General features: G+C 65.6%; 1 protein-coding gene across 1 annotated transcript; it reads left to right on the top strand.

The window, feature by feature from the left end:
- Window positions 1–1026: 1026 nt before the first annotated feature.
- Window positions 1027–13457, top strand: SLC9A3 (solute carrier family 9 member A3). Its single transcript, XM_060092555.1, has 16 exons — window positions 1027–1123; window positions 1448–1750; window positions 3532–3692; window positions 5108–5186; window positions 5824–6001; window positions 6609–6829; window positions 7803–8005; window positions 8457–8546; window positions 8653–8723; window positions 9637–9766; window positions 10949–11064; window positions 11564–11693; window positions 11921–12097; window positions 12230–12302; window positions 12805–12918; window positions 13213–13457. Exons 1-16 carry the CDS (start codon window positions 1027–1029, stop codon window positions 13455–13457), a joined length of 2388 nt encoding a protein of 795 aa, XP_059948538.1.
- The last annotated feature ends 1492 nt before the right edge of the window (window positions 13458–14949 follow it).

Raw genomic sequence — 14949 nt, 5'->3', positions numbered from 1 at the left:
GCGGCCACCGAGGCCTGGTAACTGTGTCACGTGGAAACGTTGAGGCATCAGCCTCCCGGCCTTTGAGTCTCCCCACGAAGGCGGGACCCCTCTGCTGGCTCCTGGGCGCCTCTACTTGGGGAAGAAGCTGCCCTCACCCCCCACCTGCCACGTGTGAAAACTTTCAGAGGAAGAAGCTCGCTCCCAAATCAAAATGTGCAGCTGGTGCCGGGGTGCCAGCGGGTCCTCGGGTCCTGGAAGCAGTGCCCGTTCTACCTCCACCGGCTGAAACCTGACCCTCCCCGGGCCACAGAGCAGGGCCCGCGCCTGTCACGCTGCGTCTCTACCGGACTCGGAAAGGACCGTCCCAGGGGACGAGGCGCAGTGACACAGGCCCTCCTTCCTCGGGGAGCCCCCTTGAGAGCCAGCATCTAACCCCCAGATGTCCCCTGGTTACAAGCGAGGACACAGGCCAGGGACAGGGTGCAGGGCTCCTGGATCAGGGTGCAGGGCTCCGCGGGACCCAGCGCAAGAAGTCTTCCCTGAGACAGCTGGGATGGGCCAGCACGGGTCAGCCTCTCCCACTGGACGCCCCGCCCCCTGCTGCTCTGGGGTCCTTGCATCTCAGGAGACAAGTCTCCTTAGAATACAAAAGAAGACCTCTCAATAAACAGAACTTGCGTGAGTGAAGAGAGAGCTATCTCAAACTCTGCTTAAGCTGAAGAGTCCACCTCTTCTGTCAACATTCCAACTATTTAGAAATCAGACTTAACACAGGATTCTTATCACTTTTTTCCCTGAGTCTTAAAATAGAACAAAGGAGAAATGGCCCCAACTGTTGGCGTGCACGCCTCCCTCGAGGTCCTGGCAGGGTTGACAGGTGAGGGGGCCGTCGCTGGGGAGACCTCTGCGGCCCCGCTGTCCCCCAAGCGCGTGACTGTGGCGGTGAAGCTGATTGCTGCTGGGGAGCCCTGAGGCCCTGGCCTTACAAGGCTCTCGTTCTGGGCACTCTGACCCCAGGAGAGCCAGGTAGAGGGGACGGCCGGCATGGCGTTCCTCCACGGAAAATCAGAACACAGCCGGGCTTCAAGCAGGGTGAGGGTCCCGGTCACCAGGTCCGGGACAAGGGATGATGCCGGAGGGGGTCAGCGGGGCCTGGGGGCCTGCGGGCCCTGCACTCTGCCCACCAACCTGGGCCTCCATCCCCAAGCCACCGGGCAGCCCTTCTGGCCTATCACAGGGGGCTCCCTGTGGAGGGGGGCCCTTCTCTGAGCAGGAGGCAAGGGGACATCTGAGGAGGGTGTCCTTGGGGCCAGGGGGACTGGCAGGGCCTCCTCTGTGGCCACAGACCCAGATGTTGGGCCTTGTTTCCCGAGTTCATGTCTGTCCTGTGGTGCCAGCCCGGCCCCCCCATGGCCCCCCTCCCCCGTGGGGTCCCGGCCCCCCTGACCCCTCCCCCACCCTGCAGGCTTCCACCTGTCCCACAAGGTCACCAGCGTCGTCCCCGAGAGCGCGCTGCTCATCGTGCTGGGCCTGGTGCTGGGCGGCATCGTCCTGGCGGCCAACCACATCGCCTCCTTCTCGCTCACGCCCACCGTCTTCTTCTTCTACCTGCTGCCGCCCATCGTGCTGGACGCCGGCTACTTCATGCCCAACCGGCTCTTCTTCGGCAACCTGGGCACCATCCTGCTGTACGCCGTCATCGGCACCGTGTGGAACGCGGCCACCACCGGCCTGTCCCTCTACGGCATCTTCCGCAGCGGCCTGATGGGTGAGTGGGCACCACCCCCCAGCCAGGGGGCTCAGGGAGGGTCCCGGGGGGTCCTCAGGGCGGGCTCCAGGCAGCCTCGTTTAAGAAAGCTCAGGACGAAGAACACAGACTTTAAAGGGCGGGGCGAGCTTAGGGGTCATCAAGAGATGTCACCAGTGGCCACGTACCCCTTCTGGCCTGTAAGTCATCAATAGCCAATCCACGCCTGGCCCCAGGCCGAGACACGTGTCCTGCTTGGGAGTAAAGTCTGGTCCGACCAGGTCAGGCAGTGGGTGGCGCAGTGGGAACAACCCAGCTGCCGTCCCTCCCCCTTGGCAGGGAGATGGGGTCCAGCCTCAGTCCCCCATCTCCAAGAGACCAGGGAAAGAGGAGGAGGCCCCTCTGTCAGAGGCCGGCATCCGAGTCCCACGATCGTGGAGCCCAGGTAAACCTGCACCTGAGCAGAAGATTTGGGTGTCACTTGCAAACCACAAACCGGCAGGGAAGAGCCCCGCCAGCTTCTCTGTCACCGTGGCGTCTGCGTCTGCTGCTCCCTCCCCCGCTGGCATTTCCTGCCGGCTGGTTACTAACCTCGGCCCTGGCATACCTCCGAGGTGCACCCCACCCACCTGGGAGCTGGCCATTACCCACCGGGGAAACCGGAGCAGGTGGGGCCTGGGCTCACCTGAGGCCTCGCACAGATGTGCCCGATTGCACAGCCCTAAACACAGCCCGTCCCGGGGTGGCTACGGCTGCCCCTATTTGCCTCCGGGGTCTGCAGGTTGAGCTCCTGGCATCGGAGACCACTGGAGGTGGGTGTCGGCACCCCGGGCGCCAGTCCACGCTCAGCCTTGGCCTCAGACACTTCCACCAGCTGAACCAGACCCAGGGCCAGGCCCTCTGACTGAAGGAAGGGCATGGCACCCCCGAGCCCCACAATGGGGCTCACGATCTACCTTGAAATCGCAGTGACAAGACTATTAAGACACAGGGGCCAAAGGTCCCGTGTCTGGAGGAGTCATCTCGGGACTTTGTCCTCACCCTGTGGGGAGCGTGCACTTCCGCGAGCCCCCGCTGCCGTCCGGCACCAACCCCAGGCCCGGCCAGGTAGCCCACGAAGGCTGGCATGAGGCCACACGTGCCTGGCCAGGCCTCCCAGACGCCTGAGCCGCAGGGGCCGTGTGGGTGCGATCAGACTGCTTTCATCAGCGGTGACTTTAGGCAGTTGGGACAATCTAAGGCCATCGGGCCACCTCCAGCTCCTGGGCCCAAGGGTAGGTCTTGGGGTTTGGAACAGGCACTCCTGCTCCTCGAGGGGCCACAGCTGTCTGAGGCCTGTGCTCAGCCCTTGGGACGTAGCTGGTCCAGGCGGGGTGTCAGACACGGTCACGAAGCAGAGCAGCGCCCAGGGGACACCCAGAGCCGCGGCCCTGCAGCCGGAAGGACCGCGGTGGCTCTCTGCTGACCGGCGGCCGGGCTCCAGGCTCCGAGGTGCGGCCCAAGGCCAGGGTGTGCCTCCGAGGAAGGGTCACCTGGGGGGCATCCGGGCACAGCGGCCCAGCACCCAGAAGCTCTGGGCCATAGAGAGGCCCTGCAGGTAGACAAGGCCGTGGCAGAAATGGGGTACTGGGACACACAGCCTGGCGGCCGTGAGCCCACAGTGCGGTCCCGGGACCTTCCTGGCAGAGCTGGTGGGTGGTGGACCGACCCGCCAGGGAGGAGGGCAGGCTTCCCCCACCCAGGCTCTCCTGCCTGGGAGGCTGGCCCCCCGGGCTCTCTCCCATGGCCCACTCATCTTCCAGGAGACCTGAATATCGGGCTGCTGGACTTCCTCCTGTTCGGCAGCCTGATCGCCGCCGTAGACCCCGTGGCTGTCCTGGCAGTGTTTGAGGAGGTGCACGTCAACGAGGTGCTGTTCATCATCGTCTTCGGAGAGTCACTTCTCAACGACGCCGTCACCGTGGTGAGCGCAAGGGGGAAGGAGGCACCTGCCTCTCGGGGCCCTCTGTGCGCCCCGCCAGCGCCTCTGCCGGGCTGCCCTGCTCCAGGGCCTCCTAACTCAGAATGGCCAGCGGCTTTAGTCAGATTGTCACGGTTCTTAGAGCCCGCTTCACACCTTCGCAGTTACAGCAACTTCACTGCTGAAATCCCACAAGCACTGTTCCCAGCTTTGGGTCCCGGCTGGGGCCCCCATTCCTGACTGTGGAATCGGTGGACGATCACAGTCTCATGGGAACCATGGAGGGGAATCAGTTGCGCTGCTGGGTGCCCGTGACCCTGGCGGCCGGCAGGGGCCCGCGTCAGCTCCTTGCGGGGTGGACAGAAGGTGCGGGAAACGGGAGGCGGCTGTGACTGGACGTCGGCGTCCTCCGCGACACCGGGCTGCGGGCTCCGGGGCAGTGAGGACCCGGGCGGGGGCAGCGCAGAGCCGCCTGCCTTCCCCGCATCAGCCGGCAGTGCGTCTGAGCGCGTGCCCGCTGGCACCTGGCCCGCGGATTCGCAGTCACAGCAGACGTGCAGCCTCCTCTTTGCTCTTACAGCCCCAATGCTTTCGTGTCTCATAGAAGCAGGAACTGCTGCCCGCGCCAGGGAGCTCTTCACTTGACCCCTCCGTGAGGTTCATCTCCCCAGGAGCCCCGTCCCCATAAAGAAGTGGGGCGGCTGTGATCTGGTCCTGTGACCTTCACGGCTGCGCCGCGCCCCCCAGTCCCTGTGCGTCGGCGCTGCGTGCGTTTCCTTCTGTTAGCACAGCTTTGCAACCTGCCCCTTGAGGGCCCTCTCACCCGCTGGAGAGAACAGACTTGGGAGCACAGAGACAGGTTTCTTCCCTAGGGGCCTGCAGCCCACCCCAGGCTGCCCCTTGGGCCCCTGCCCCGGACGTGGAGCCTCTGCATCATTTAGGAGCTCCGAGGGCACAGCAGCGCCCACTCCCAAGGCCTAGGATGAGGCGTTGGGCGTTCATCTCAATGTCTTGGCAGGATAAGGTTTAAATGTCAACAGGCAAAGATGCCCCGGGGTGCCAGCCCAGTCAGGGCCCCACATAGCAGCAAAGTCGCTGAAGATGAAACTCTGGGTTTGTCCTGGTAAATGAAGTCAAGGATTGTCACTGTGGGCTGGCTTCATGGTCGCCCTGCTTAGCCGACGGTGGGAGAGGCCAGATTTTCTCTGAAGGTTCTCGCTCCTTCCAGGCTGCTCTCCTGCCCCCAGACCCCACACTGCTGCCGGGATGATTTCCTCACGGGGGTTTTCAGTTTCCGTTCACACGGCTGCCACAGTCTCCTGACTCAGCTCAAGTTCCACAGGGCGGGGGGCCCGAGGCAGGGAGGGGTCAGCACCGACCGAGGGCTGATCGTGTCCTGTCTACCTCTGTCCCCCCAGGTCCTGTACAACGTGTTTGAATCTTTTGTGACGCTGGGTGGTGACAAGGTGACTGGTGTGGACTGCGCGAAAGGAATAGGTGGGTGACTGGCGGGGCCGTGCATCAGGGGAGAGCCGGGGCCGGTCTCTTCTCCAGAACATGGGCCCCTCAGGGCGGTGTCTGTGACGGCCTGGGACCCACAGCCCGGGGATGAAACGGTGTTTCCACTTCCAAGTCTCGGCCACAGGTCCCTCCCTCCCCCACGTGTTTCACTGGCACGATTTGATCAGGCCCCAGGCACCCCGGGCGGCAAGGGTCATCACCCCATCAGGCCCACAAGGAGGACGTGGATCCCGCATCCTGGGGGTCCCGGGCATTTCTCTGGGCAGGGACAGTGACAGCTGGCTGTCCCTGGGGGCCCAGGACCCAGTCCTGGCCGCCAGCGCTCCGCCCAAGGGCTGCTGGTCGCAGTGCCGCCTCCACGGGGGGGCAGCCGGGCCTCCCTCGGGCGCAGGGCTATCCCCTCCCCAGCTGCCCCTGTGGAGGCTGGAGCCGATACCCAGCCTGTCTGTGTCCTCTGAGAGAATCGACCTCTTGTTCGCTGAGCTGCCGGTGCCTTGGGGGGTCAGCGGGAGGCCTCAACGAGGAGCGGTCCCGAAGGCCGGCGGCCAGCTCGCCTACGCCGCGGCCACAAAGGGCCATTCAGGGGCCAGCGCCGGCGTCCTTGCCCTTGCAGTGTCCTTCTTCGTGGTGAGCCTGGGGGGCACGCTGGTGGGGGTCGTCTTCGCCTTCCTGCTGTCGCTGGTGACGCGCTTCACCAAGCACGTGCGCATCATCGAGCCCGGCTTCGTGTTCGTCCTCTCCTACCTGTCCTACCTCACGTCAGAGATGCTGTCCCTGTCGGCCATCCTGGCGTGAGTGCTCCCTTGCTGGTGGGCCACAGCCTCGGGGTCCCGGGCCCTGGGGGGTGGGGTGACCGCCCCCCCACGCCAGGCGGACCCGCCCAGGGGAGGGGTGGCCCGTCCCCCGCCTGCTCTGCCTGGCCCACTTCCCCACGCTGAGTGGGAGCTCACTGTGGGCGCAAAGAATTTGATCTATTTAGTCTTTCCAATAAGGAGTTGGTGTTTTCGCAGAACTGTCAGGGGCTGCTGCGCCTGCTCTGAGCAGAGGAAGGGCCCACACGCAGCCCCTCCCGGGGGCTCTGAGTCTCAGAGCTGCCCCGCTTTGGGGTGTAGACAGAAACCAAGGCAGCCCCCTCCCCCACAGTGCGGGGCCCAGGCCTCCAGGGGTCCATAAACAGTGTCGGGGCGCGGGGGCCCACACGCCCAGCGCAGGGCACCGAGTCCTTAGGAGGAGCCCTGTGCTCACGAAGAGGAGGGCTGACCCGTGGGGCGGACGTTTACCTGGGACGCAGAGGCCCTGAGGTGCCGCCTGTCCAGAGACCGGCCCTTAGCCCCACGGGGGTCCAGTGGGAGCTGAGCCTCGGCCCGAGACCTCACGGTGGGCCGACCCGTCCCTCAGCATCACCTTCTGCGGCATCTGCTGTCAGAAGTACGTGAAGGCCAACATCTCGGAGCAGTCCGCCACCACGGTGCGCTACACCATGAAGATGCTGGCCAGCGGGGCCGAGACCATCATCTTCATGTTCCTGGGCATCTCGGCCGTGAACCCTCTCATCTGGAAGTGGAACACAGCCTTCGTGCTTCTGACACTGGTCTTCATCTCTGTGTACCGGGCCATTGGTGAGGGTGTGGGGGGCATGGGGGGCAGTGGAGGGAAGATGGGGACGATGGGGGGAGGGGAGGAGGATGGGGGATGGAGGGAGGAGGGGGAGATGGGGGGATGGGGATCTCGGGGATGGGGCAATGATGGGGGATGGTGGGGAGGATGGCAGGATGATGGCAGGATGAGGGGACACAGTCGGGCAACAGCAGGGATTGGATGCAGGGAGTCTGCGGAACCAGGGACCTGCATTTGCCCCCAGCCCCCAGCCCCACAGCCCCGTGAATGGCAGGTTCAAGAGACCCTGGGGAGCCTCAGGCTGGCCTGGCCACTGGTCCTCCTCAGTGAAGCGGCAGGCCTTCTCACAACCTTGTAGCCTCACGACTGAAACAGGACAACCTAGAGGTCAGAGTGGAAGGTTCCAGAACCCAGGGGAACCCACGTGGCTTCCCACTGACTCACTCAGGTGTGGCCACTCGGGGACAGCATCAGTCACCATGGCACGTGAGAGGCAGGACCCTTGCCGCCCACACCCAGCTCAGGTCCCTGGTCCCTGGTGTGCCACGCTGACCCAGGGCCAGGGAGGGGAGGAGACGAGAGGCAGTCCAGGTGGCCCCCACCCGCTCTGCCCACAGTCACTGAGCTGCGGGCTCCAGGGAGCACATGCCCCGCGGGCAGGTGGCGTCTGGTCCTGGAGCTGCTGGGCAGGTACACCTGTGGCCACGGTGGGACCTGAGAGCCTCCAGAGCTGCGGGGCGTGCGAGGTTGGCTGGTGGTCCAGAAGGCAGGGGCCTGCATCCAAAGTGGACAAAGGGACTCGCGGGGAGGGGGCTACGGGTGGAGTTTCCTGGCCCCATGTGCAGAGCGCGGCTGTTGGAGGAGGGGTTTCCCCCCGTGACCCCTCCCGCACTGCGGCTGCAAGGAGGGCCTCGGCAGGGATGGAAGGGCTGCGTCCCCCTCCCAGAAGTGCTGAGCGCGCACTGGCCCCTGCAGGTGTCGTCCTGCAGACCTGGGTTCTGAACCGGTACCGGATGGTGCAGCTGGAGATCATAGACCAGGTGGTCATGTCCTACGGCGGCCTTCGTGGGGCCGTGGCTTATGCCCTGGTGGTCCTTCTGGACGAGAACAAGGTCAAGGAGAAGAACCTGTTCGTCAGCACCACCATCATCGTCATCTTTTTCACCGTCATCTTCCAGGTACTGTGCCCTCCCCTGCTGTAGCGGGCGGGACCCACCCTCACAGGCTCCAGGCCCAGTTGGGTTGGATAATTTTAGTAAGTAGGAGCAGTTTTGTAGGTTTGCACATGGCCCCACTGGGGACGCAGCGCGACGTGGCCTAAAAACGCCCTCCCTCGGTCCTTGCTGGTTAACGAAACCCCAGTTAATATTTCATTGACCAGACACGCCCGGGAAGGGCCCCACTTCGCCTTGCTTTTGGCTAATCTAAGGAGCCGGCCAGGGGCCTCCGAGGGTGTCCGGTGACCCGCAGGTGGCAGGGGCTCCTTCCCGCCAGGAGGTGGGCACAGACCACCTGGAGCCTGGCTAAGGGGCGGCTCCTTCCTGCCCATGCAGGTGTGGGTGGGTGCTGGCTTGGTGGGCCACAGTGGGGCCTGCCCCAGCTCCAGGGTCCGGGTGCCCTGTCTTCTAGGGCCTGACCATCAAGCCCCTGGTGCAGTGGCTGAAGGTGAAGAGAAGTGAACAGCGAGACCCCAAGCTCAACGAGAAGCTGCACGGCCGGGTAGGGGGAGTGGGGTGAGGAGAGGAGAGGAGGAGGGAGGGGGAGGGGGAGGGGGAGGGACGGGCCTGTCCAGGTGATGCTGACCCACTTGCCTTTCCTCCCAAAGGCTTTTGACCACATCCTCTCAGCCATCGAGGACATATCAGGGCAAATTGGACACAATTATCTCAGAGATAAGTAAGTGGCTGGAGTGGCCCCTGACCCAACTGCAACAGGCACGTTTGTCTCGTCCTTTAACTGATGACTGCGGGACCCCCAGGCTATAGAAGGAATCTCTGGCATCACCATAACCCTAACCCCACAAAGCCGTAGTGACCTAAGAATACTGCCCTCAAAGGAGCCAGAAGCCACTTGCCCACTTGTCTGGGTCCCCCCCACCCCGCCCCTTCGGCCGCTGGAGCTCCCTCCTCCCCCAAAGCCCACTTCTCCTTCTAGAATCCCTCTCCTTCTTTTCCTGGGAACCCCCTTCCCTGCTTTAGATCCCCTCCTCCCCCTGGGCACCCCTGTCCCCCCATGTCCACTGTGCCCACTCAAGTCTGGCCCAGCCACCTCCTTTTCTGACCCAAATAAGCCAAGTATTCTATTTGTGTTGGAGTTAAAGCCTCCTTCTGGGCAGGCTAGTTCTCTAAGTGTGAGAGCTCACGGGGCTCCTCCCAGCCAACCACGGGTGCAGGTAAAATGCGCCCGCACTGTAGCCAGAGCCCCGGGCCCCTCCCCTGCTGGCCCACCCCGCCCTCCACCCATCCTTCTGGAGGGTTAGGCAGTCACGGGAAAACTGCTTGCAACATCGCATTAGAGGAGAAGGTGTAATCCCACTTCTACGCACAGCACGCTAATGACAATGACCGCTGCCGCGACAGCAAGGTAGGAGCGACGCACAGGACTGGGAGACGGGGGTCAGGTGGCAGCATGGTTGCCACAGGAAATGGAAATCAAGGTGTCCTGCCCCAGCAGCCAAACACTGTGTCCGTCCCGAGTCTGGATGGTGGGAGGGGGACCCTGCTCCCCACAAACGCCACCAGCGCTCCTCTGTCCTGGGGCCTCGCCCAGGCCCTGCCGAGCGCTGACAGCTATTGGTTTGACCCCACAGGTGGTCCAATTTTGATAGGAAATTCCTCAGCAAAATCCTCATGAGGAGGTCAGCTCAAAGGTCACGAGACCGGATCCTGAACGTTTTCCACGAGCTCAACTTGAAGGATGCCATCAGCTACGTGGCCGAGGTACCAGATGTCCCGCCCACTCTTTCTGTTGGAGTTGGGGTGGACGCAAGACAGACACAGATGTGGACAGCTGCTGGGGTCCGCACAGTGGGCCTCGGGGTCCTGCACCCCGAGGCCCCGGGGTGGGGTTGGGGGCAGCTGGCGGGCGACACACGGCCTTCTCGGTGCCTCGGCCGCGAGTTCACCAAGCTCCCAGGTCCTCGGGCGCTCCCGGGGATGGGTTGTCACGGCCCCCGGTCTGTGGTGCCGGCGGCTCTGGGACCGCAAACCCCAACGTGCACAAGCTCCAGGCTCCAGCAGGGGCGAGGCCAGGGGATGGAAGCTACCGGAAGGGCTGTGGTCTGCACCTCCGACCCTGGCTGAGAAAGTGCAGTGCACGAATCCCAGCCCCTGTGACTGCGATGCCTCCGAGGCCTCGCAGCCTGATTGGGGCTGGGAAGGTGGGAGGTGTTCTCCTGGTGGTGTCCCCGTCTCCTGGCCGCACCCTCTCTCCTGGGGACCCTCCGTGGCCCCCAGCCCCCAGGAGGTAACACAGGCTACCAGCAGGGTGCCAGCCTCCCCTCCACCGGCTGCTGCCATGTCGGTGCCCGCGACCCAGGTCTGTGGGCGCCTCCCTGCTCAGACCAGACGGGGTGGCATGTCCCCCCCGGGCTGTGCCTGTGAGCGGCGGCCTCTGGCAGGCCCGCCCGCGGCATCCGCTCTGCCGTGGCGGGTTGGCCCCCGCCCGGCCACCCTTCCCAGCTCCACCCCCCTCTCCTAGGGCACCCCAGCACACGGTGCTGCACCCCGCTCGGCAGTGTAACTTCTGTTCCCCCAGGGCTCTGCTCCGTGTGTTTTTAATCTGATTCTGGAGACCTGGGGGTTCCCTTCTGGGGTAAACGAGGGCAGCTGGCCTGGAGCCCCCAGTGGGGACAGGGCCACCTTCCCAATCTCGGGGGGATTCGTAGTGTCTTCCCGACACTCCCCGAGGTGCACCAAGGTGCCGTGTCCTTCACACAATCGTCTGCGAGCCGTCCAGCTCCAGCACGGCCTCCACCATGGCTTCCAGGGTCTCGGCTCTCCCGTGGCTGCAAGGTGCCTGGGGGCCAGCGCACAGCACCTCACGGCGGCTGGGGCCCTCTGGCCCCACCTGGCTCTCTGCAGCCAGGCCGAGGGTGCTGATGAGGCTGCCACCTCCTGCAGGGAGAGCGCCGCGGGTCCCTGGCCTTCATCCGCTCCCCGAGCACGGACAACATGGTCAACGTGGATTTCAGCACCCCGCGCCCCTCGACCGTGGAGGCCTCCGTCTCCTACCTGCTGTACGTGCCCCAGGGCTGCCACGGGCCAGGCTCTCCCCGGGCCCCCCGACCAAGCCGCAGGCGCCAGCAGTAGGCACGCTGGGGCTCCCGGCACGGAGCGGAGGGGGCGTGGGAAGGGGGTCAGAGCCCCCGCACCAGATTCCCCCGTAGTGTCAGTCGGTGCTGGTGTTGGCACTGATGCAGAGGCAGCAAGGCAGGGCCGGGCGGCAGATTTAAGGCCGGAGGCCTCGTTGGGAGTGCCCCCTGCACCCGCCACGAAAGACAGGGCCGCTGGTCCTGGATTTCAGGCCTCCGGCCTCTGCTCGGCCAGGTGGCTTGACTGGGGCGTGCGGCCAGCTCAGGGCTATTCTGGACATCACCCGCCGGCAGCCATGTGCCGGAGACAAGCCCGGGGCTTTGGAGGGGCGGGTGCACTGCTAGGAGGCCGAGGAGCCCCTGGGGGGACGGCCCCCAGGCCCCAGGGTGCGTCGCTGCGTGTGCTCACCGAGGCCCCGCACAGGAGGGAGAGCGCCAGCGCCGTGCGCCTGGACATGCAGTCCCTGGAGCAGAGGCGACAGAGCATCCGCGACACGGAGGACATGATCACTCACCACACGCTGCAGCAGTACCTGTACAAGCCCCGGCAGGAGGTGGGCATGCCCGGACCCCTCCCGCCAGAGCCTAGGGCGGGGCAGCATTCTCGCCCCGCCCCCGCCCCGCCCCGGACAAGGCGGGTCCTTACTTAGCGCAGGACGGCTCCAGCAGGCCGGGAGGGGGCAGGGGAGGGTCGGGGCTCGGTCCCCAGGCTCACGTCCGGGGCAGCCCTGGCCCTGCGGACACCACCAGCTGTTACTGTCCGGCCCCCCTCCTCCCCCAGTACAAACATCTCTACAGTCGACACGAGCTAACTGCGGACGAGGACGAGACGCAGGACAAGGAGATCTTCCACCGGACCATGCGGAGACGCCTGGAGTCCTTCAAGTCAGCCAAGCTGGGCGTCAACCCGCACAAGAAGGCCTCGAAGCTGCTCAAGAGGGAGCGTGTCCAGAAGCGGGTGAGGGCGCCACGCTCGGACTGAGCCTCACCGAGGGGGATGCCCCGGCGACATGGCTGGGGGTCTCCCGGGGAGTGGACAGGCGGATCGGGCACGACCCAGAGCTGTGAGCAGTTTCCTTCTGTTTCTCAGAGAAACAGCAGCATTCCCAACGGGAAACTGCCGATGGTGAGCCCCCTGCACGATTTCACCATTAAGGAGAAAGGTACGGCTGGGCCGCGGCAGAAACGCTGGTCAGCGGGAACTCAGGAACGCGCGAGGGGCAGGCGGGGGCAGAGGGCTGTCCTTCCAGGGAGACCCTTCCCCTCGGCACCCAGGACCCTCCTGCACAGGCTGCTGCCCTGCTTTTCCCGCTGCAGCCGCTCAGGCGGGCAGTGCCCTGGAGCTGGGCTCCGCATCCCCTTCCCCTGTGGCCACGTGGTCCCAGCCCCTCCCTTCCAGCTCGCCCCCCTCCTCAGAAAGGCCAAGTGTGGCTGCGGAGGGGGAGCAGCGGGAACCCCCAGTGTGGTTCTCTTTGCCCAGCCCCGTGCTGGTGCGACCATGAGGGCCCCGCCGTCCGCGAGCTGCCCAGAGGCTGCTGGGTGAGGTGGAGGCAACGACGGCCCTCGGGCACGGCAGGCTGGTCCAGGCCGCTGGTCAAGAGCGTGGGACGAGGTCGTCTGCGCCTCCAGCCTGTTGCCCTCATGCTGCCCCTTCCATGCCACCAGATTTGGAACTTTCAGACCCCGAGGAAGCCCCCAGCTATGATGCCGAGGAGATGAGTAGGGGGATCGAGTTCCTGGCGAACATCACGCAGGACACAGCGACAGACTCCCCCTCAGGTGAGGGGGACGGCCCTCTGCCACCCCAGAAACGATCACTGGTGGGAGGACCGGGCGGTCGAGCGCTGGGTCCACGGTTGTGGGCAGCAGGCCGAGGCCTCTGCTCTGAAATAAGGGAGAGCGAGAGCCGGTGGAGGGCCTGAGACCCCAAAGGCCCGTGACCCTGACCTTCCAGGTGACCTTCCAGGTTGTGGCCGCCCGCGGATGAGCTGGTGTCTGACGCCAGGGCAGCTCCCTCCCTCTCTGCCCTTGGGTGTGCCTGGGGAGCTGATGAGCCGCTGCCCTTTCTCCTAGGAATTGACAACCCCGTGTTTTCCCCGGACGAGGACCCTGGCATCCTCTCGGCGGTGCCACCCTGGCTGTCTCCTGGGGAGACGGTGGTGCCCTCCCAGAGGGCCCGCGTGCAGATCCCCCACTCTCCCGGGAACTTCCACCGCCTGGCACCCTTCCGCCTCAGCGGCAAGTCCGTGGACTCCTTCCTGCTGGCCGACGGCCCCGAGGAGCAGCCCCACGCCCCGCCCAAGTCCACACTCATGTAACGGGTCCCTCTAACCCCGCCTCTCTCCTCTGCTCCTCTCGCAGCGCCCGCCTCCTCCCGCCTGGACCTGAGCTTCTGCACACTCTCTCCGGCAGCTGCCTGCCTCCTTCTAAGCCTGTTCTCACAAGCCTCTTGTTCCAGCGCACGTTTCTTAAAAGACCCATCTAACTTCCTGCTTCTCCAACCGAGCGGGGTGGGGGAATCACTGCTGTCGAAGGATGTGACTGTTTTAGGCTGTCGGTTAGCAGAATGTGAGCTCAGAGGGGGCGGGGCACAGGGAAGGGGAAGGTGCTTTTCTCCCTGAAGGCCCGCGGCCCTGGAAAGCCCACTGACCGAAGTGAGTCCAGGAGAGACCCTCACACCGGGGGCAGTGCCGGGGGGCTCCCCGAGGGCCGGCGCCTCTGCGGCAGTCTTCTTCCCGCGGCTTCGCCTCCGGGCCCCGCACTCTCCTCGGGCCTGGGGTGTGGTCCCAGGTCCCGCCTGGGCTGGGGGCGCCGCGCTACCGCGCGCTCACGCCGCTTCTCCCGCAGGTGACACCGGCTCCGACGCGCCGCTGACCGGACGCTCGTCCCCGCGCGAGGCCCAGCCCGCTGCCGAGAAGCCCCCGCGCGTGCGCGCCCCGAGCCCGGCCCCGCCCAGCCCCGCGAACGCCCCGCCCACTGCACCGCCCGACCCCGATACGGGAGCCGGACCTGCTCCGGGGTGGGGGCCAGAGCGCCGCGGGCTACCTGGCGCGCACGCGCGGTCGGCGGCGGCGCGCCGCGTGCATAGCCGGCGCTCTTTCCAGCGGCCCCGCGCGCGCCGCCGCCCCGCGTTGCTCAAGCTGTCTTCGCTGCAGCCGTCGTGCCACGCGCCACCGCACGCGCTGGAGCAGGAGGAAACGCCGCTGTGATGGCCGCCCACCAGGGGTCTGCACGCACGACCTCGCCCCCGGGGTGTGCCCCACGGCCGCGCCCCCCTGGGGTCTCCACCCCCCCCCATGGCCGCGCCCCCCTGGGGTCTCCGCCCTCCTCGCGGCGGCTTTCCCGGGATCTGCACCCATTACCTCGCCCCAGGTGATAACCTCGACCCTCACGACCTCGCCTTCCAGGGGTCTCTACCCCGCCATAGCCGCCCATCCGGGGGTCTGCTCCCATGGCCGTGTGGCCTGGGGTCGTGCCCTCCATGGCCTCACTCCCAAGGGGTCTTCCGGTCGCCTGGAGTAGCCCTGGACACTCACCTATCCACTTGGGTGCTGGGGTGGACAGGAGCTGGACTCCCCGGGGACCGGATGTGCAGCAAGGCCTGAACCTCGGCATTGCATGGGGTTGCTGCGGAGAGGCCCCTGCGGGCCAGGAAGTGGGCCGTGAGCCTCCTCCACCTTCTGGGAGGCCTGGGCAGGTGCCCTTGCCGGGAGACTCCACTGTGGGCCCTCTGTCCCCTGTCCTGGATTTGAACTGAGCCGGCACTTGTGTGTTACTGTTTCCACAGTCACCCCTGACTCAGGGACAGTC

This window comes from Mesoplodon densirostris, chromosome 3 (assembly GCF_025265405.1).
Source record: "Mesoplodon densirostris isolate mMesDen1 chromosome 3, mMesDen1 primary haplotype, whole genome shotgun sequence".
NCBI lineage: Eukaryota > Metazoa > Chordata > Mammalia > Artiodactyla > Ziphiidae > Mesoplodon > Mesoplodon densirostris.
Note: the sequence above shows the minus strand (reverse complement) of the source record. Positions and strands in the feature narration are given on the sequence as shown.

Bases quoted from the DNA above. Each gene is read 5' to 3' on its own strand.
- SLC9A3 (XM_060092555.1), top strand. From the start codon at position 1,027: ATGGCGTTCCTCCACGGAAAATCAGAACACAGCCGGGCTTCAAGCAGG. The intron at 9,767-10,948 runs GTACCAGATGTC...CACCTCCTGCAG, and splicing joins CCATCAGCTACGTGGCCGAG to GGAGAGCGCCGCGGGTCCCT. The intron at 11,065-11,563 runs GTACGTGCCCCA...GGCCCCGCACAG, and splicing joins GCCTCCGTCTCCTACCTGCT to GAGGGAGAGCGCCAGCGCCG.